The sequence below is a fragment of the Miniopterus schreibersii genome (assembly GCF_964146895.1).
Source record: "Miniopterus schreibersii genome assembly, chromosome: 4".
Taxonomy (NCBI): domain Eukaryota; kingdom Metazoa; phylum Chordata; class Mammalia; order Chiroptera; family Miniopteridae; genus Miniopterus; species Miniopterus schreibersii.
The window spans coordinates 43,210,711-43,231,376 of NC_138105.1; the positions used below are offsets into that span (position 1 = coordinate 43,210,711).

Consider the following 20,666-nt stretch of genomic DNA (forward strand, 5'->3'; position numbering starts at 1 on the left):
AATAAACACACAACATATTTAATACCCTTTTATTAGAAAATGAGCACAAAGAGCAGTCACCTGTGTGGATATGTTTGCTAATTCTGAGCTGTCCTTTTCACACAGGAGTCTTCCAGAGCCTCTTATGACCTACGAGTTACATGGGGATTTCATTGTTCCAGCCAGTAAGTATTACATAGAGGGGCTTAGACACAGTTTTGTGGTTGATGGTGTGTATAAGCTGTAATTTCCACATGAAACTTTAACTTCATTATTGTAATTTGTGTTAAAAATAGAAATCACTTTAGAAGAACTTGGGTCTCTTTTTTAAAAGGTGAAAAGAAGGGACAAGTAATAAATTCATTCACAAACGTTTATTCATTGTCTACTATATCCTGGTTGCTGGTAGATATTGGGTATGTAGAGCCCTAAAAGAATTTCTGTCCCAGGAGTCCGTTCTCTAGCAAGTAATGTGCATATACCTCCCACTATAGGTAAAATATATAAGACTGGCATGAGCAAAATGCTGTGGGAACGTGGATGTATTTAACTTGCAGAAGGTTGGGGAAATGAGCAGATTTGGAAAGATTAGCAGGTTGGAAGTGGCTTCGCTTAGAAAGATATTTAGGTGGAAGTTAAAGGCAGAAAAAAATACTTCGAGATAATGCCAGGTGCTCACACAGTGTTTGACAGAGAGAGAATTGTCCATGATATAAAATGTTAGATGGAAAAGGCCCCTAGTTGGTAGAATTTTAATTCATGAAGTTTTTGGCAAATCCTGCTGACTTGAAGCCTTCTTGTGTTCTGTTTAATCGTCATATACCTCAATTTTTATATTTGACACATGGCGTTTAATCATCCAGGCCCTCTGAAATGCCCTGGTGGTAGGTATTTAATAGGTACGGAAATGAAGGCTGAGAGATGTTAAGTGACTGGCCAGATTACAGGGATCTTTATTTCAGTCCAGAGCCCCAGTTCCACTGGCTAAACCTGCGGCCTGGTTTTCACAGGTGCACCGACAGTAGCTGTAATTGTATTTTCCTTCCCTTTCCCCCCTTGGATGTATTCCATAGTTCAGTCTGTCGAAAAACTTCGAGCAGTCCCTGTGGGTCCTGTGTGACTGCTGCCCCAACCCTGCTCTGCGTGTTACCTTTTTGTGAGGCCCTTGCTCACGCCAGGGGAGGTTCCCAGTGTGTTGCAGGAAGAAGCAACGTGTAGGCCGGCTCCGACGCCACGTATAAAATAGGCTTTCGGAAAAGGGGAAAATACGGTTCTATTCACTTTTGTTTTCATGCGGAAGAGGACTTTTTTTTTTTTTTTTTTTTTTTAAGAAAACTTGTGTGAGCAAGGAAGTGGGGGAAAGTTTTCTTGGCAGAAACTCAAGCAAATACTTAGTTGTTTTGATTTCTTCCCTGTGGCATTTTTGGCAAACCCGGGAAAGAGAAATTAAGCTCTGCTTGGAGGACAATTGTTTCGTGTTGTGCGCCTTGGGGACTGGAAAAAGCAGAAGGGTGCCAGTTTTAATCTGGGATCCTTTGAGAATTGGAGAAAGATAAAGTGATTATGGAATAAGGTTTTAAATTACCACAAGGGAGTATCATTGTTATTGTCATGCCTGTAACTGAAGCCAGTGTGTTTGAAACTCTAATATCAATCGATGTATTTTATCCGATGAAGGCTTCCTAAGAGGTAGGAATTTACAAAGTGGTAGTGAAGTCCTTGGTGGTAGGGGATGAGTTGAGAGTTTGCTGAGGGTATCCTTCAACAGTGGGGTGGAAGGGACTATATAAGTATAAAAGGAATCGTTGTGTTCCTTCTTGACTTTGTGGGATGCTGTTACAGAGTTGTTGTTTTTTTAAATATATTTTATTGATTTCAGAGAGAGGAAGGGAGAGGGAGAGAGAGATAGAAACATCAATGTCATTGATCGGCTGCCTCCTGCACGCCCCCGGCTGGGGATCGAGCCCGCAACCCGGGCCTGTGCCCTGATTGGGAATCGAACTGAGATCTCCTGGATCCTAGGTCAGTGCTCAACTGCTGAGTCTCGCCAGCTGGGCTGTTACAGAATTTTAACAATCTGAATAACAGGCCTGTTCCAAAGAAATACTGTAGCTCCTGTAAGTATTGGCATGTATTTGCACCTGAGTGGAGTTGCGGTTGGAATGGGACCTGTAGTTACCATATATAATGAGAAAAAGTACATGTATGAACCAGGTGTATTTTAGGGGCCTACATTTCTAATATAGACTCTAATTTTTTATTTGGATTTTGTGGGTTCTGTTCCCTGTACTCACTTTTCCTCTCAGGAGCATATCCTCTAATATCTTATATATGCACTTTCCAGTATTGAATAAAACAGTTACAGAAATCAGGTAGCCAAAATTAGTCTTCCTTTTTGAATATTGTTGGAAAATGGGAATTGCAATTAAGCTATCGTTTTCCAGTAACAGTGGCCAGGATGACCTTGCTTTGTTGAAGTGTCTGTTAGCTGAGCTGGCTGCTAAAATTGTCGGGCACCACCAATCTTTGTTATCGCCTCACTCCAGCGTGGAGACTAATTTGTGATTCTCTTCGTCACGTGCGGCAGTTTCCATCTGTTCTGCGGTGTTGAGATGGGCTCTTCTGCCCTCCCTGCTGGGAGTTCTGAAGGTTTCTCTTGGGTCCTTTCATTTCCTGTCATCAGTTTCTTTCCTGTTGAGTTCCGATGAGAACCTGTGAGTTAATTTCTGAAGTGCATGATACAAAAATGAATTTTGTTTGTTCTCACCACTGGAGGCAGACGTTTATTTTCCATTCTCAAGAAATACTGACTTACTGTTCAGTGTTGAATGTGTCGGGAAATGAAATATTTTTCGTTCTTAGAGAAAATGAAGAGCGTTAACTAAACCCTCTCAGCTGAGAGAGTTAATGAAATTTGCTGAAAGGAACTAGAAACCATCTGTCTACAAAAACCACTCCTGTGTTTCTGCTTTCCTCACACTTACAATACTTCACTTCTGACACGTCCGGTCACACACCAGCTGAGTGTCTATATAATTCAGTTCAGTTCTGGTTCTGTCTACCTAGATTTAGCATCAGATGCCACAAGTTACATACTCAGTCCCACAAGACTGCCCCCATGTCAGACACTAAGAAGTCTCAGGTTGTCCCCAGTAATTCTGACTGACTGGCTAGGGATCAGGGTTTTCATAACCCTCCTTGGATCCGGAATTTGCTGGGAAGGTTTGTAGAACTCAGGGAAACACAATAGGTTTTCCAGCTTATTACATAATAAAGGAAACAATAAAGGATGCAGGTGAACAGCCAGATGAAGAGAACACAGGGTAAAGTCTGGAGGTATCCTGAGCACGGGAGCTGTCCCTGTGCGGTTGGGGTGTGCCACCTCCCCAGCATGTGGATGTGTTCACGTACTCTGAAGCTCTCCAAACCCTTTGGGGATTCTTATGGAGGATTTATCTTTTAGGCAATATGGATTATTAACTCCATTTCCATCCCCTCTCGCCTCTCTGGAGAATGAGGGTGGGGCTGAAAATTCTGAGCTGCTAATCATGGCTAGATCTTTCTGGTGACTAGTGCTCCTCTGAGGGCCCACCAAAAGTCACCTTATTAGAACAAAAGATGTACTCATCACCCAGGAAATTCCAAGGGACTTAGAAGCTTGGTGTCAGACGCTCCTGTCACTCAGTGAATTATGGGAGGTCCTGGGAGCTCGGTGTCAAGTCTAGGGTCAAAGACCCAATATTAGAACAAAACATTAGCTGAGCACCTCTATTTACAAGGGTTTTAGGAGCTCTGAGTAGGGAACCTGGTGACAGAGACCAAATATATGCATTTTTCTCATTATTTAATATAATCCATCTTTTGAGAGAATATAATGGAATATATAAGTCCAGTATAGAAATTTATGAAATGAAAACACAGTTTACTTAGTCTACACAGGAATGCCAAAGGTTGTACCCACCTGAGGAAGGCTGTTACTGCGTGGTGTTTATTACCTTTGAGAATAGGTAGTCCATGGTCTATGTCTCAGCCTCTCAGGCTCAGATTTCTTGATATGTCACATTGGTAAGAACTGGACCCATGCTTCAGGGTTGGACTCATGTTGGACTTAGTTTGAGGATGACAGCTGATGCCTGGATGCCAACCACGGCATCACACAAGAAACTTGGGTCCCCCAAACCAGAACACTTGTGTTGTTATGTTCAGTAGTCAAGTTACCTGTGAAGCAAAATCATACTCGTAAAGTTCTTTAGTCCCGATTATAGGGTCCAGGGCACTGGTCTTTGCCTACCCAGAATGTTCTGTTCCTGTTGGTGAACATACATACATGAGAGGCAAGACAAAACCATATGGTCTTGGCGGAGAGGACCCGGGAATCTGGAAATTAAAGGAATTGCATGCTTAATGACATCAGGCTATCTTAGCCGGTGTGTTCATTTCTGAGTAGATAGGAGCTTCCACAGAACTGGAATACTTGATGTCTGTTGAGTGAAGAGCCCCTTGTCCCTTGGGAAGTGCTTGGATGGTTAGTGCTCATGCTTTCCTAAAATTATAGTACTATTGATTTATGGCATGTAAGTGTTAAAATAATTTAACATTTATCTGCCCTTGTATCTCTGATACGCCCCAGTGAGCTATGATCTTATCTTTTTCATTCTCCATAAGTTGGCACAGTATGGTATCATGAGCAGATACACATGAAGTGTTGGGGATGCGGAGTTATAGTTACACAGTTAAAAATGCTTTTACTATTACAGTAAACTCCCAATTCCTTGAGATGTGTTAGGAATTTGGTGTTATGGTTAATTTGGTAGCCTAGATTTTTAAAAAAGTTATGTCTTCCGTTCTTTGTCAGTTTATGTCAATGAAAACTGAAGACAGCTTATCTTAGAAAACTTTTTTTGAGTACCTTAAAGTTAGTATGTCATAGCCACACAGAAATGCCCATTAATAGAAAGCCCAGATTAATGTCAAAATAAAAAGAAATAGAGAAAAAAGTAGTTTTACTTTAAAAGCCTTACTTCCAAAAATTCTTCTGTTTGGAAGAAGAAAGAAAAAGCAGACTTGAAAAAAATGTGTATATGATTTCAAATGAGATGGGATTGGAGAGGGAGAGAGAACTCAAAAAAGAAAATGGGAGGTTTTGACTATTTTTCAAAACAAATTCTATTTTTAGAAATGAAGACCCTTATCCTTAGAGGGTGGAAAACTATTTCTCTGTCTTGTGTTTCAGAATAAGTAATAAATCCGAAAATATTAAATTAGATTGTCCTTGGGGAAAGATGGTTATTAATGACAAGATAGACACACGAATTAGAAATAGCTTTTTAGTGCAAAGTTTTCAAAATTTTTAAATTTTTGAGTGTACAGAATTCTTTATCGTAGGCAGTTGTCCTTTTATTCCTTCAGAATTTTAGACCAGTTTTCAGAGCCCCTGCTTTAATTTTAAAATCAAAGCTGTGCATTGAAAATGTTTTTATTGCTTTCGTTTTTTCCAGCTTTGATTTAGTAAGATCTTGGTTTTTAATTTCAGATTAAAGCCTTGACTACAGTTTATCACCTACCTTTTTATGTGTTTGTGTGTGTGTGTGTGTGTGTGTGTGTGTGTGTATCTTTATTGATTTCAGTGTGAGGAAGGGAGAGGGAGTGAGAGAGAGATAGAAACATCAATGATGAGAGAGTCATTGATCGGCTGCCTCCTGCAGGCCCCCGACTGGGGATCGAGCCGGAAACCCGGGCATGTGCCCTGACCAGGAATCGAACCGCGATCTCCTGGATCCTAGGTTGATGCTCAATGCCGGGCCACGTTGGCCAGGCTCACCTCACTCTTTAGATGGCTGTACTTTTGTTTTCAGTGTCCAGTGTATTCTGTATCTAGGAGTCTTTTATTATGTAATTTGATTGTGTTCTGCTTTATCATGGCTTTTTCATTTCTTAGCCTTTTTGCTTTTATTCTCTTTATTTTTTTATAACTTTTAAAAAAATTTTATTTTTTGATTTGAGAAAGGAGAAGGGAGAGAGAGAAAGAGGAAGAAAGAGAGAGAGAGAGAGAGAGAGAAACATTGGTTTGTTGTTCCACTTATGTGTGCACTCCTTGGTTGGTTCTTACGCGCCCTGACCGGGGATTGCACCCGCAAACTGGGCGTGTCAGGACGACACTAACCAACTGAGCTGTCTTGCTTTTTTTCCTCGTTAGCTCCAGCTGTGTCCTGTGTTGTAAAATCTCATTCCCCACTCTTAAACACTACTACTGGAAGTGTAAACTGGAACACACTTAATTTTCGAAGCAACCTAGCTGATCATAAAGTTGATGGCGTGGAGCTCTATACTTTTAATGACATGGAGAGAGGTCTGTGATATATTACAGGAAATCACTGTGTGCACATTCATTATATAAAAAGGAGGAACACTCTGAAAGAATTAAACTAAAATTTACTAGCTTATCTTAGGGTGAGACCGATTATGGGTAACTTCAGTTTCAGTGAACTTTTGATTGGCACACAGCAGAAATGTGCCCAGATCATAAGTGTGCAGCCTGATGGATTTTTGCCAAGTGAAGATGGCCATGTAATCAGCCCCCAGATCAAGAAATACAACATTATCAGAAGCCCAGAAACCCTTCCTCATACCCATGTGGTCATTATCCGCCCCGTGACATGTAAGCAGTTGCCTGGCTTTTGATGTCATAGGTTAGGGTTGCTGTGTTTGAACCTTATATAAACGGAATCTAACAGAATATAATTTTTTGCGACTGGCTTCTTTTGCTCATCTTGTGAGATTCGTCCATGTTGAGTGACCCAGGAGCTCGTTCACTCTCATAGTACAGTATTCCATAGTATGAACACACCCCAATCTATTTATCTGTTCTGTTGATTTCTCCTTTAGTTGTTTCAGTTCTGGACAATTACCAAGAGTGCCACTGCCATGAACATTCTGTTATGTCTCCAGTATGATCTCATTTTAATTAATGGCATCTGTAAGGATCGAATTTCTGCAAGGACCATACTATTCCCAAATGAGATGACTGTGTTACGCCTGTCTTTTTATTCTGATGTTTTAACATCTGGGGCTTAACTGATCCTGGGAGCCTAACCTCCTGGGGCTAAACAATTCCTAGAGATAGTAAACCTGAACATGCTTTTCATAAGCCAGCTAACCAATCTAGAGCTCGCTTTCCTCCCCCAGCTCCTCTTTGAGGCTCGTACACTCCAGCCATAATCTGCCCTGATCACCTTGGGTCAGGTACCAGATAACTGAGGACCAGCCCCTAGGCCCCAGAGCCCCTGAAAGAGTTCGAACCGATCCTAAACCTGCTTGCTTTGCCTCTCCTGTCCCTGCACATGGAAACCACCATAAAGCTTCTTGCCTACACTTTCCCCTTGTTCCTTCCGCTGCGTGACTGACCCTGGTGCCTCCCGTGCAGCCCTGCAGGCCGTGACATGCCTCCTTTTCCTCGGAATCGGAGGGTAAACCACTTCCTTCCTGACAGTCATTTCCATGCTGGCCCATCTCACCATACCTGGTTAAAGCAAATCCCGGGTGTGTTTTAGAACAGTCACACTTGAAATACTGTGAGTTAGAACTTCAACATATGTTTTAGGGGAATAAAATTCAACCCATAAGAAGGAAGAGCTTATTTGCTAGTATTTTATTTGCATTTCACTGTGGGGCAGAGATCAGTGACTAGACCTGTTGAAGTGAGTGATGAGCACACCTGAAGGACGGGCGGGGCTGTGCTGGCCCCGCGTCAGCGGCAGCCCGGGGAAGGGCATGAACTGCAGCCCCTCGCCGGGGTGGCCTGGAAGGTTAATGGGGAGAGAGATGGATTTTACTTTTCCTTTGAAAGGTGGCAAAACACATTTAAAGTCTCTGAATGGATGAGATACTGCATTTGTTGATTTTTAGGAGTATATTTGACTCTGAATACCTGACTATTCTTTTTTTCTTCTTACAGAGAGTGGGAGCCCAGAATCTCGTGTTAATGCTATCCATTTCTTGGTACACAAACTGCCAGAGAAAAATAAAGAAATGTTGGACATTTTGGTGAAACACTTAACAAAGTAAGCCTCGTTTCCTTCCTGACTTCCTCCATTTTGCTCTGGGTGTTGCGCAGTGTTCTTGGATTTGTAACGGGCCAAATTGGGGCGGTGTACACGATACCAGGGACCCCACCTGGAAGGGCAGGCTGGACACCTGACTCACTGTGTGTGTTTTGGACAAGACCGTTGAAATACTATGCTTTCCTGAAGTCGTATAATTATTTGCTTAACATCACTGCCAGCAACTTGGGGTTTGATTTGAAGTAAAAGAAGAGAATATTGTGCACGTCCCTGTACACTGATTCTGGAAATGTGATTATCAGTCTGTTGGCAAATTTAACTTGCTTTCACACCTACCTAACTCTGAGTTTGAACGTGTCCCTTAAGATTGTTTAATCCAGTAATAGGTAGTTATTTCATAGGATCCATTCTATTCTTTTTATTTCCTCTTTAAAAAAGCAGGCAAAATCTAATAATCCAGTAGAGAGGTTAGCCTTTCTTCAAATGCATAACTCCTCGATCACTGTACTTACAGAATTTTTGAGGCTAGAGGAAACTAAGGATCACTATGTTTTAGAACCTTTATTTTATGTAAAAAGAAGCTGGAAGACCAAAGGATATTATGACCTGTCAAGGGTCCTAGTAGTAGTATAGCCATTCATTCATTTGGTCAACAAATAGTTATTGAATGCCTTTTATAGGTGGTAGTAGATACATAGTTGAACAAGTTACTTTCAGGAAGTCCCTTCTTTCTAAGGGGAAAAGATAATAAACAGTACAATAAAAATATAAAATGATTTCAGGTGATAAGCGGTCAAAAGGCAAAGTAGAGCGAGGGGTTAGAGAATATATGTTGGGTGTGGAACTACAAAGAGGGTTATTATGGAGAGTGTCGTTGAGGAAGAGAGCTTTGAGTTGCTGAGAACTGTTGTCCAAGTTGTTCCCTGGGCCACAGGGGTGGGTGTGGGTGCTCTGACCAAGTTGTGTGCTTGCGAAGGTAATTCTTCTAAGTCTCATAGTCCCTGGGAGCAAGAGTACAGTGATCTGGGGGGAGGAGGGATGCTTTAAGTAGAAGAAAACAGTAAATGAAGGCCTCCGAGAGACACAAGCTTGGTGTATAGATGGAATTATTAAGACAGCCACTGTGGCTAGAGCAGAGAGCATCAAGGAGAGAGAAGCAGAAAGGAAGGCAGGGGCCTCGTTAGGTGTGGTCTTGTCAGATCCAGTTATTTTAGAGGCAGACCTTGGGGACAGTTGAGTCCTGGTTCTTAGGGAAATACAGTCTTGCAGACTGTGCATTCCATACTTTTTGCTCATCTCTTAACCAGAGTCCTTTCTTTTCTCCCTCATTGATATTAGTGTTTCAAACCACTCCAAGCAGAACCTGATGACTGTAGCAAATTTGGGAGTGGTGTTTGGACCAACCCTGATGAGGCCGCAGGAAGAAACTGTTGCTGCCATCATGGACTTGAAGTTTCAGAACATTGTAGTGGAAATCTTAATTGAAAACCATGAAAAGGTAAAACTACCTATTTTTTTTTTTTTTCCTTAAAGGTATTGCTGTATTTGGCTTGTCACCTTGTGATGTAAAATTATTCCTTTCCCTCTCTCTTTAAATTTATTTTATTGCGATGATGAGCTTAGTTCTGAGAAATTTGCATTAGGCGTCTGTCTTCTGATGGACCTTCATAAATCGGAAGCCTACCCGGTCTTCTGTTATCTCACTGGTATAAGGAAGAAATATTTAATCCAATGCAAACGGATTTTGGCTATGCAGTTGTGAAATGTCCAGTTTTTTGGTTTTTTTTTCTTCCTTCATTCCTATCCTTGGATTTCTCACTCAAATTTTATTTCTGTGACACAGGGAAAATATTTTTCTCAATCTGTGTTACATTCTTCTCAGAGATACACACATAACTCCTCCTTTACCCAAAATTGTGTTAACAATTTCAGGGAATTCACATGCATCCCTGAATCTGGGGACCCCAGGTTAAGAATCTCTGCTTTAAAAGGAGTAATTTTTTAGGTGACACAGCTTGTTATTTGTTTCTCTGTGATCAAGGGGAATACATGCATTTTCAAAATACTGTGGACTCTTTCAAGGACTTTTAGACTTCTTTTTCTCATTGTCAGTTATAGACCAGGACCTTGCTAATCATTTTTCCTCTAAGAGAGGGAATTTGAAAACTTAAAATTCCTGGTTACTCATTAATTAACAGCTTTTAAAAAAATTGAGATTGCATTATATGCCAAGTGTGTATTAGGTGCGGGGATGTGAAGATGAACATCACAGCCCTTGATGGAAAGCAGGTCATGGTCTGGGAGTTGGAGGCCTGTTTAGGGACTTGCATCCTATAGCATCATCCCTGTCCAACATACTGTGTAATTATTTATTTATTTTATTTTATTTTTTAAAATATATCTTTATTGATTTCAGAGAGAGGAAAAGAGAGGGAGAGAGAGAGATAGAAACATCAATGATGAGAGAGTCATTGATCAAGCCCGCAACGGGGCATGTGCCCTGACTGGGAATCGAACCCCGATCGCCTGGATCCTAGGTCGACGCTCAACTGCTGAGCGACGCCCGGCCGGGCTACTTATTTTCTTAGTTATCCATTTCTCCCTGCTAGATCCCTGAGGGCAGAGGCCTTATCTGTACACTTAGAATAAAGCCTGGTACATACCTGATGCTCAGTTTATATTTATTGGCTGAATTAATGAACTCAGTAAATTTCGAGGGGCTCAGAAGAGTGGGAGAGAGACTGTCAGACAGAGGTGTGGTCCCTTGGAGCAGAGCATTGCAAGAGCATCTCTGGGGTCTTTGTTGCATTTCCTGTTGCTAGAAGAATTCTAGCTTGTGTGAAAAGCTTGAAACTTGGTCAGAGGTTTTCTTTACCAGCATAGTAAAAGCAGCTTGTTTATGGGTGGAAGAAGGTTGTGCGGCTTTTTGTGTGTGGTTAGTAACTAGTGGCGAATTTGTGCCTTCTTTTATGTTCCTCCAGTCAGGCTGTCCTTGAACCTTAATAGCATGCTCTCAGCTCTCCAGACAGCTCCATGGAGCTGTGGCTACTATTCATTTTTTTTTTTTCTGGAAAAGAAGTAATTAGACTATAAGCTTTGCAACAATGTTTAGTAACTCAACTATCATTAGATTAATTCCCAATTAGGAAACTTTTATCCAATTTATTTGTGAAAACACTGGCTCGGGGTCTTGCTCTCAGATGAAAGGGTCTCCATTGAGTGCTGTGGCTTCCCATTTTCTTCTCTTATTTGAGGCTGGGAAGATACGTACATGATTCTTCTGCTGGGAAGTAGGCAGCACAGCTTTCACCTTGTTAACAAATCTTAGAGGAATTTCCAAGTGGCATTGCTGAGCCAATGGTAATAGTTACAGCAGATGAAACTGGACCCGTTCTCAGAGTCAGAGCTTTACAGAGCTAAGTAGAGAGGCTTTGGGTTTCCCCCTCTCCCCTTCTCTGGCCAGGCTAGATGATGCTATGAATGTACAACCGGTGTTCATTGAAGCACTGAGGCTTCCCACCAAGGAGGGAGGCAGGAGACACTGAGTTTCCGATTCTTCACTGAGCCTGGGTGTAGGGTGGAAACACAGGGCTGCTTGGAGTTGGGGTGGAGGGGGTGCGGGCAGTTAGCTTGGATTAGTTACCATTTCCGAGAGCGTTTCCCCATGCCATCATCTTTCTTCTCCAGTTTCACTCTTGTCGCCTTTCATTCTCACCCCCAGCTCTTGCCCTCCTTGGCTGGCCTTGAGGGCCCAGGCTCTGCCACGAGGGGGAATGTTTCTGCCGACACGGGGGCCGTGCGGGAAAGCTCCATATGGACGCCTGTGCCCATTTGAGCCACAGGTTTCCTTGACAAGGGACGCACATGTACCACCCGAAGACTTGGCCTTGGAGCGGGACAGAGAGAGAGATCCTTGTAGTATATGTTTGAGAATGAAAAGGGGGGGGGGGAGGAAGGATAGGGGAAGTTAAAAAGAATGATCTTGTGAGGAAGGAAAACCTTCTAATACAGAAAGGAGGGGGAGCTAGAAAGGACAAGAAGAGACCCAGGTGGTGTCTATGAAGGAAAAATAGCCACGGAAGAAAGATGTGTTCTCCTCTGTTACTTATTTTTCCTCCCTTGGAATGTGAAAAATGTTGACCGACTAGGAAAGTCGCTAAAGCAGAAGAAACTTTCAACGTGTAATTAAAGCAAGAAAGCTTTGGCTTCGTTTTGGGGTTAGAAAAGGACCCTGAGTGAACCTGCTTTGGAGATCTCTTGTTATCCCAGCCTCTTTGCTGGTTTCATAAAATCCATATGTACCTCATAGGAAACTGAACCCATGTGTTTTGGCCTCATTTCCACATAATACATTAAGATGTTGTTTTAAAAGAAGTGTTCTTGGGCCAAAAATATTATCAAGGTCTTTTCTTCCCTTGCAAACCAGAAAATTGTATTTACCAGGTGGAAAAGGGTACTGGGAAATTCCCAAGGATTCTCAAGTTGGGGTTGTGCCTTAGAATTTGTGCGTTTTGCATACATTTTGTTCTCAAAGCATACGTGTTATGGATTAGTTCAGCACAGTGCCTACTGACATGGTGTGAGAGTTGGGGGAAGGAAGACTGAGTCCAGGAGGGGAAAGAAGAAATGTCCAACAGTAACTGCAAGAGATGGTAGAGGTTAAGAGGGAGAGACAGAGAGAAGCTGACGAGACTTCAGATGGGGTTCATCCAGTGGTGGGGAACCTGGAAAGTGTCCTGTGTGGATTGAATTGGTTTTGGAATGGAGTTTGAACAGGTGGGATGTTTTAAGAGGGCGTTTCAGGTATGGGGGATCGTGTAATCAGAAAAGCACAGAGAGTAGGTGTTTGTTCTAAGAATGCGGCTCCTGTTGAGTGACATGGGTGAGTGACGTGGGGCGAGACTGGAGATTCAGGCCAGGTGCAGGGAGGTTGAGAATGCCACCAAAGGACTTCTGGTTTTAATTTTATAGGTACCAGGGCCTCTCGTGGTTTCTAAGTCAACTCTTCCAGGAAGCTTAGTTTGGCAGCAAGGTTTGCAGTAGGAAGTAGAGAAATAAAAGACCAGGAGGAGGTCACACGGTGCAGGTGCAGGGCCTGGTGTGAGTGGGGAGTTACAGGCTGGAGAGCGTCATTCTGTGAGGTGGACCAGACAGAGTCCAGGGACTGGATTTGTGGGGCATCTCAGAGGATGGTGTTATAGATGACGATGAGGACTCGATCCTGGGAGAATGTTGGTGCCATTAATAATAGGAAAGAAAAAAATGGGCAGGAGTGAGATGAGTTCCCTTTATAAGAACCTGAATATTGGTTATGGTCTGATGTCCAGCAGAGAGTTGGAGGCATGGGGCTTAGCCTGTGAGAGAATTTAGTGATAGAAAGTGTAATATAAAATAAAGAGGCATGAGATTGACATGAGGGAATATGTATTGGATGCTCATTGTATTATATGCTTTTGATCTACTTATAGGGTGTTTATCTCCTATAACCCTAGTGTTTATGTATATATATGTGTGTGCGTATATACACATGCACAAACACACTTAAAATATATATATTTAAATGTGTACAATTCCCATTGCTATATATGTAACAGTATTTCTCTGTATCTACAAAATTCTCATTACATATGTTATCTCTTTATACATATGAGACAGCTGAAGGGTGGAGATTAACTTGCTCATGGGCACATAGCCAGTAAGTGGCAATGCCTGGGTTTGAACTAAGAATTGTGCCACCCCGAAGACTTTGCTTCCATCACTAGGAGAAGGTAAGAACAATATACTTGAGAAACACTGAGGTTTTACTCTTAGTGATAAAAGTGGAGCCAGAAGAAATGCAGGCAAGTTCAGTGTCAGGTTGCTGAGGGACACTGTCAGATGCTAGATGGTGTCACAAGGTGGGAGGATGTGAGGACTGGCAGATGGCAGATGTTCTCTCCAACGGTGAAGTGTCTGTTGAGAGCAAGGGCTGAAATCAACCTGTAAGGGCTTCAGTGAGTGTCCAGGAATGGGCGATAATGACAGATGTGTTTCCCACGTGACTAAAGAAGGTACAGGAAGAAGAGTTAGGACAGACGTGATAGGGAAGGGAGAACAGAGTAGGCCCTGAGTGGTATACGGCTAACTAATCACTCTCATATTCTAATTACCTGTTAGCTCACATCTAGAATGTGTGTCTTCCTCAGTCCCCGAGGGCCCTTGAAGATTCTGAAGAACATTTGAGAATCATCAAGGAAAACATTAATATCAGGGTCATTTTCTTTTAATATCTGTCTTTTATGTTAACACATAAGTTGGCAATTCATACAAAATCAGGTATATATGTTATTCTCAACCAAATTGCTTTATATAATACATATAAGAATATAATTATGATCTAGATTACAGTTATCTTGTTAAGGATTTTAATTGGGCTTTCAATGCGGTGTGCCGTATGTGGAGCTCTGGGTTGATCTTAGCTTTGTATGGTCTTCAGTATGCTCTGATGTTCACTGATTGTCTGATGGTCAGTGGGCATGAAGTGTTTTCTAGCCTTCATTATAGTTTCTGTGGGCCACAAGGTGCTGAGGTATAGTCACATTTTATTTACATAAAGCTGTTCCTCGGTGAGGAGCCTAATGACTTTATCAAAGTAAACGCGTTAGCCTTTGAACTGGGCTCTCTGGTGGTCCATCTCATATCTCCTGGTGTGAAAACGGAGGCCGTCTGTGATAATCCTGCTTTGTGGAAAAGGCCCATGTTGTACTCCTCCATGGCTTCTTCAGTATGCTTTGATGTTTCCCTCTTTGTCACATGTGGCCTGATCCTTGTCCTTGAATAGCCAGTGTCCTCCGGTCATAGAAGAGCCTAGAAAGAGTAGAGGTGAGAAGAACATGTTTCCCAGCAGGTCTCCAGTGTCATCAGCATGATATTAAATTACAGGCACATGGAGAAGAGTAAGAGTGTCAATGGTGCGTTGCATTCCTCTTGTTAACCTTGGGACCAACTTTCTGACCTGGGTCCACCTGTCTTTGCGAAGCGCTAGAAGGATGTGTCCCTGCCCCCAGGTTCAGTGGTGGAATGGATTTCCTGCTCAGTCCCAGCTTGCAGTCCAGCAGCTGCCACATGTGGACAGGGGGCAGCCCACTTCTCCATTCCTGTTGCTGCAAAAATGACACACAATCCTTGCCCTCTTCTGTGGGCTGGTCTCTGTCATCGTGTAAGGTAAAGGAGGCCCAAGTGAGTAGTGTGCAACATTTTCCTTCCTCCAGTATGGGGAACTGCCCAGTCTTAGAGCGTGCTTGTCATTGAATGGGGAAAAGAAATCTCTTTAAAAAAACAGCAAAAACCCAGCCTAAAGGTTTCCTGATTTAGCTTTGCTGGCCCTGGGTTGCTAGGCAGCACCGGTTTTCACGTGAGAGAAAAAGAAATGTCTTAAACAATAGCAAAACAATAAAACTCTGAAGTTTCTCAAAGCTTTATGCCCGCCTGATCATGGAGAAGAGGAGGAGGATCATGGGTGCCTTGCATTACTCCTGTTAACCTTGGGACCACTACTCGGTCACCTGAGGAGTGACTGTTCAGTGTAGAAGTCAAGACCAGAGTATCTGACAGATTTCACAGGGTGTATTTTCTTTTTTTTCCTTCTTCCAGTTTTCATGAATGTTGGCCTCTTTGGCATCGCCATGAAAATTACTTTACTGTTAGATTATTTTTGTCTCAACAGGGCCTTGCATTTTCTAGAGTGTTTAAAAAGAAGCTTTAAAAGGCACAGAAGACTTTCTTTCATCTTTTCTGCGTCTTTTCAGGAGAGTCAGAAAGTAATAATGACCTTGTCTTTGGAATTCTCCTCTTTTCATAAGCGAAAACACAGGGAGGCTATGCTTTGTGCTGCTCTGTAGCTCTGTAGAGGTTAGGTAGTATTTCCCCCTGCGACAGGAGTGGTTTGATAAGAAGAAATTTGGGACACAAGGGTCTTTCATTCTGCAGTGTTTTTGTGTCCAGTGTGGAGAAAGCATCAGGACCATCTCAAGAAAACTGAGGAGCTGCAGTGTAGAGGGGGAGTAGGTTTATTCTTTGTTGTCTAAGGAAGCATACTCAGTACAAGTTAGCAGAACTTGCCAGGAGGTGTGTTTTTGATTCAGTAGAAGGAAGGACTTCATAAGATTTTTTAATAATGAGAATGTGCTCATGCTAGAGTTGGGATTGAGGCGTTGGAGGAAAGCTAGCAGACCTCTGAGGTCTGATCCTCGCTGAAATTCTCCGCCAAAGTCTCCGGGAATGCAAAGCTGCAAAGACAGAGCGAAGCTCAGTGCTTGGAATGCGGCACTCAGTCGGTTTTCATGGAATTAAAACTGAGGAGGGGTACGATCCTTGTGTTCATGCACCTCACTTCTGAGATGCATCTCTTCTAGGGTCACTCGGCTGGTCAGTGGTGGTGCTGGCTCCAGAGCTGATAAGCCCTAGACTGTAAATGGCTATAAGTGGAAGGCTTTTCTTCACGGTTACTGTCTAATACCTGGACTGCTCTATTCTCACCCTCAGAGATAGCAGGTCTGGAATATATGTAGATTGAACTAAATCACCAAAAATAAAGGATTTTGATGTCTCAAATATATGTTCAGAAATTAAAGTTTCACCAAATAGTACAAGTGGGCCAGTAGAAACATGAAGTATCATCACTTCAATATTATGTAGAGTGATTTTTCTGAATCGCGAGCCAGAGTATTGAAAATAAGTGCACGCTTTTAGCAAAAGCTTTGGAATTAAAAAGGGTGAAAGTTGATCATTTGCATCTGACTAGGATTCTGGCTGAGAAAAGGTTTCTTTCTTTTTTCTCTTTTCCTGGAAAGATATCCTGCTACTTCGCAGACAGGCAGGGCTGGAAGAAGGGTACTAGTCTCCAGACTCTGAACTCTTAGCCTCTCCCCCTTTAACCTCTCTCTGCCCCCGTCTATAGTGCCCCGTGTCATTTAGTGCAAACACGTCCTAGCACACAGCCCGGTCCCTCTGAGAACTGCTCACTGGGGAGATAGGCCCTCAGCATGTTTTTAAGACTTGGTGTCGCTTTCCTTAGATCTATTGACCAGAGGCGGCTAAACCATAAGAATAGTCTCTTCTAGAGATTTGGAATCACGATGTGGAGAAACACAGCCAGTTACTGTGAGGTTGTCCCCAGGCTCCAGGCTGAAGAAAACCCCTGTAGTGGGTCTGGTGGAGGAGACAGTGCACAGGGAAGATTTAAAATGCAGAGGCGAGAAATGGAGAGTTGTTGGTTGGCTTTTGATGGCCTCATCTTACTAATCTGGAATAGTTTTGACTGGTTCCACTTCCTGCTATTTCCTTTTGATAAATCCATTTTTACTTCTGTCAACTTGGTAATGTTTTGGTTGCAACCAAATCCTTTTTGGACAGTGTGAGTGCAAAGTACCTGTGGTTTGATAAATTTACAGGCACACAGTTTCTGCACTGACTTGGAGTTAAGTCAGTTTAGTTTATATTTCAGTGTACCTCCTGCATGTCTATAGGGCTGGCTGCTTCCTAGACCTAGTTCTTATGCAAACACTCTGAGTATGTCTGAACAATATAATTTTAGGTGAAACTAGGCTTTTGAAGTCACCCAAACCAGAACCTGTGGCTGTATTCCCATAGTTTTATGATTAGAATTTCTTTAACTTTCTTTTGCAGTTTTCTCTTCACAGACCAGAAATGGCTTTTCTTTCAGCAATCACATAATTTCTTTTTTCTGGGTAATTGTTTCCTGTCTCTTGGTGTCCAGTCTGATATATCCATTTCGCTCCCCACTGCCTTCTCCCACATCTCCTGGCCGGGTGGCCCTCTGGGCTGCCATTTAGTGAGCAGTTAACATTTTAAAGTCTACTTCTGCATCTGACTTCCTTTTCTTCTATCTAGAGCCGTAATTTCAAAGCTTTATTTCATTAGGACCCACTTTGAAAATTTAATGGATGCTTTGGGTCCTGTTCCCAGAAAATAGTACATTAAATACAGTAAGTCCTCACTTAATGTTGTGAATAGGTTCTGTGACTTTAAGCAAAATGAAATATAATGAAAGTGACTTACCATAGACTAATGGATACAAACAAGAGTTAATCTTTTACTGCATCTCAACATTTTGACGAAATGACGTTGAATGAAATGACATTATTTGAGCACCTGCTGTCTACCCAAAGGAAATGGATACACAGTTTTAGGAATTTCTGGGACTCCCAGGTCAGGAACCTACCACCATGGGGGAAACCAAGAGCTGCAGTAAAATCTATGAGAAGTTAGGGTCCAGAACATTCCTTCAGGCTCAGCCTTTCTCGTCTTTGGCTGTTGACTTATCTCCCATACTTCTGCATAGGAACTAGGAGGGGAGAAGGTAAAGATGTCATTCCTTTTAGATTCATGATTTATTCCATCAGTGACACTTTGTAGTTCCTGTTCCCTACCCGGGCCAGCCAGCAAGGAAACCTTCTCTTAAAATACTGATTTCTCAGTTTGGCCAAGGAAAGTATGAGCCCACAGTGAAAGACATTCTGCTTAGATAATGAAAGACGGCCACTGCCCATGACCTTGAGATATGCTGGTGTTCAGCCTGCATGGGGAAGGGACAGCTGGAAGAAGTCATCTCTGTCCAGGTCAGGTCTTCACAGTATAACCTCAGGATCTCATCTGAATTCTTCTGAATTTCCCTGAAATTAGAACCATTCTGAAGCACTGCTGTGGATCTGAGTGATAACTGATTGTTGAACATAGGCCTGTATCTCAGTTTCTGCATCTTTAGAATGGCAACCAGTAACGTCCAGCCTATCCCGTGTTTTGACTTAGGAATGTTAGCCAGAAAATGGCTAAACTAAGGGTTGATAGCCTTCATTCATGCACACTGGAGTGGAATAGTTCTATTTTTGCCAGACTGCCATGAGTCCCCTGATTTCCACTATAACTAAAGTCTGAGTAAAAGGACTACCTGGTGAAGGAGAAGTCACCTGTTCAGTGAAATACCAGCCTCTCTGGGTGTGACAGGGTCCTTAGCACCGCCACCATATTTGGGGATTTGCTGGCGACCGATACTTAGATTTATCACAGGGATATAGTGTCTGGTTGGACTGATACCTAGATTTATCACAGGGATATAGTGGGGACACAGAAGAGACAACACAGGGGGAGTCTGGAGGGATCATATGCCATCTCCCTTATGCTCTACCCTCCCAGGAGGGGTCAAACAGAGCAAACTCTTCCCCCAGCACCGAAAAAGCAGCAACATGTATGTGGCGTTTCTGTTCAGGGAAGCCTATTAGAGGCCGAGTGCCCATTGGAGGTAGTCACATGGGCATCCTTTGCCTAGCGTGTATCCAAGTGCCAGACTCCCAGGTGGAAGACAGGTGTTCTGCATAACACCTACACATGGGCACCTTTGTCCCGTTAAGGCACTGCCGAGCATCCTCACCACTCAGGGAATGTTTTATGTAAGTTTAGAGAACTGTACACTAAACAAGTTCCCAGGTGCCAACCCACGGTCAGCTCGGCAAGCAACCCTTTGTAAGGAGGGCCCTCTAGACCTGCTGTTTATTATTCTGAGCTCCCAGGGCGTCTTTTAACTACCATGGTGAGGACCTGGAGGATCAGGCATGAGGGTGATGTTCTCTGCCACTGGGATTCATTCTCTCTTGCTTTGGAAGTGTCTGCCCCCTTCTACCAGTGAAGTGTGTGTTGTCAGCCTTAGTAAAAAGGGCAGAATTGGCTATAGGAGAAGATTTGATTTTGGGTTGTGGGCACACAGTGCAGTATACAGACCTTGTAACATAGAAACCCACACCTGAAACCTATATGATCATATTAGCCAATGTCACCCCAATAAATTTAATTAAAAAAAAGGGCAAGATTAACTTTACTGAGGAGCACGGGAATCAAGAATATGGTCAGAGCAGGTTAAGTAAATTACAAGCCTTGCAGCCTTATATTGGATTAATTGGGCACAGGGTGGAAAGCCCTTCAAAAGCCCTTCTTGTTTTAACTTGCCAGGTGGTCCATTTCTCCTGGAGAGTGACCCCTACAGGCAGGAATCAGCTTATTAGCTTTATTTTTGTTTTCACTGCTAAGTTCTGTTGAGTGCTGCCAGGCCTGTCCTGCCCGCTCTCTGTGTCTGGTTAAAACTCCCCTCCTTCCCTCCGCCTGGGCAGCCTAGTGTCTGGGTGACAGTGACCCTCCTCAGATCTGCTCCTTCCTCCATTCCTTTTCTGGATTTTTCTTTTTATTAAGAAGTTTTTATAAAAAAGTTTTAAAACTACCTGTAGCCTTTTGTCAGTATTTCTTAGATGAGCTTGCCATCCAGTATTAACACTCTTTCCCTCTTCCCTATCTCAAGGTCATCATTTCTTCTCATGTAGATAGCTATAGAATTATTGTTTCTCTTCAATTTTAGTATCTGAGCTGGTCATACTAAAAGTAGCCTCTAATACATAGCGAGTTAGGGGAAGAGTTTGATTTTTACTTGTGTTTGTGTCCCAGGTCTTCTCTTGATCAGGTAGCCATGAACTCGGCCAGTCTTTATGCAGTGTTGCGTGTCTTGTTACCAAAGAGATGCAGTAAGTCTTCACTTAACCTTAATGTAGTCAGTAGGGTCTGTGACTTTCAGCACAGTGACGC

The 20,666-nt window shown here is 42.7% G+C and overlaps 1 protein-coding gene across 3 annotated transcripts in view; it reads left to right on the forward strand.

The window, feature by feature from the left end:
- ARHGAP10 (Rho GTPase activating protein 10) overlaps positions 1–20,666 on the forward strand; it is a 250,505-nt gene that overhangs the window by 169,167 nt on the left and 60,672 nt on the right. For all 3 annotated transcript variants that reach the window (XM_081134741.1, XM_081134742.1, XM_081134740.1), the window contains 3 exons: positions 106–164; positions 7,934–8,039; positions 9,378–9,537. In XM_081134741.1, the coding sequence (XP_080990867.1) occupies positions 106–164; positions 7,934–8,039; positions 9,378–9,537 (325 nt within the window). The remainder of the gene's footprint in view (positions 1–105; positions 165–7,933; positions 8,040–9,377; positions 9,538–20,666) is intronic.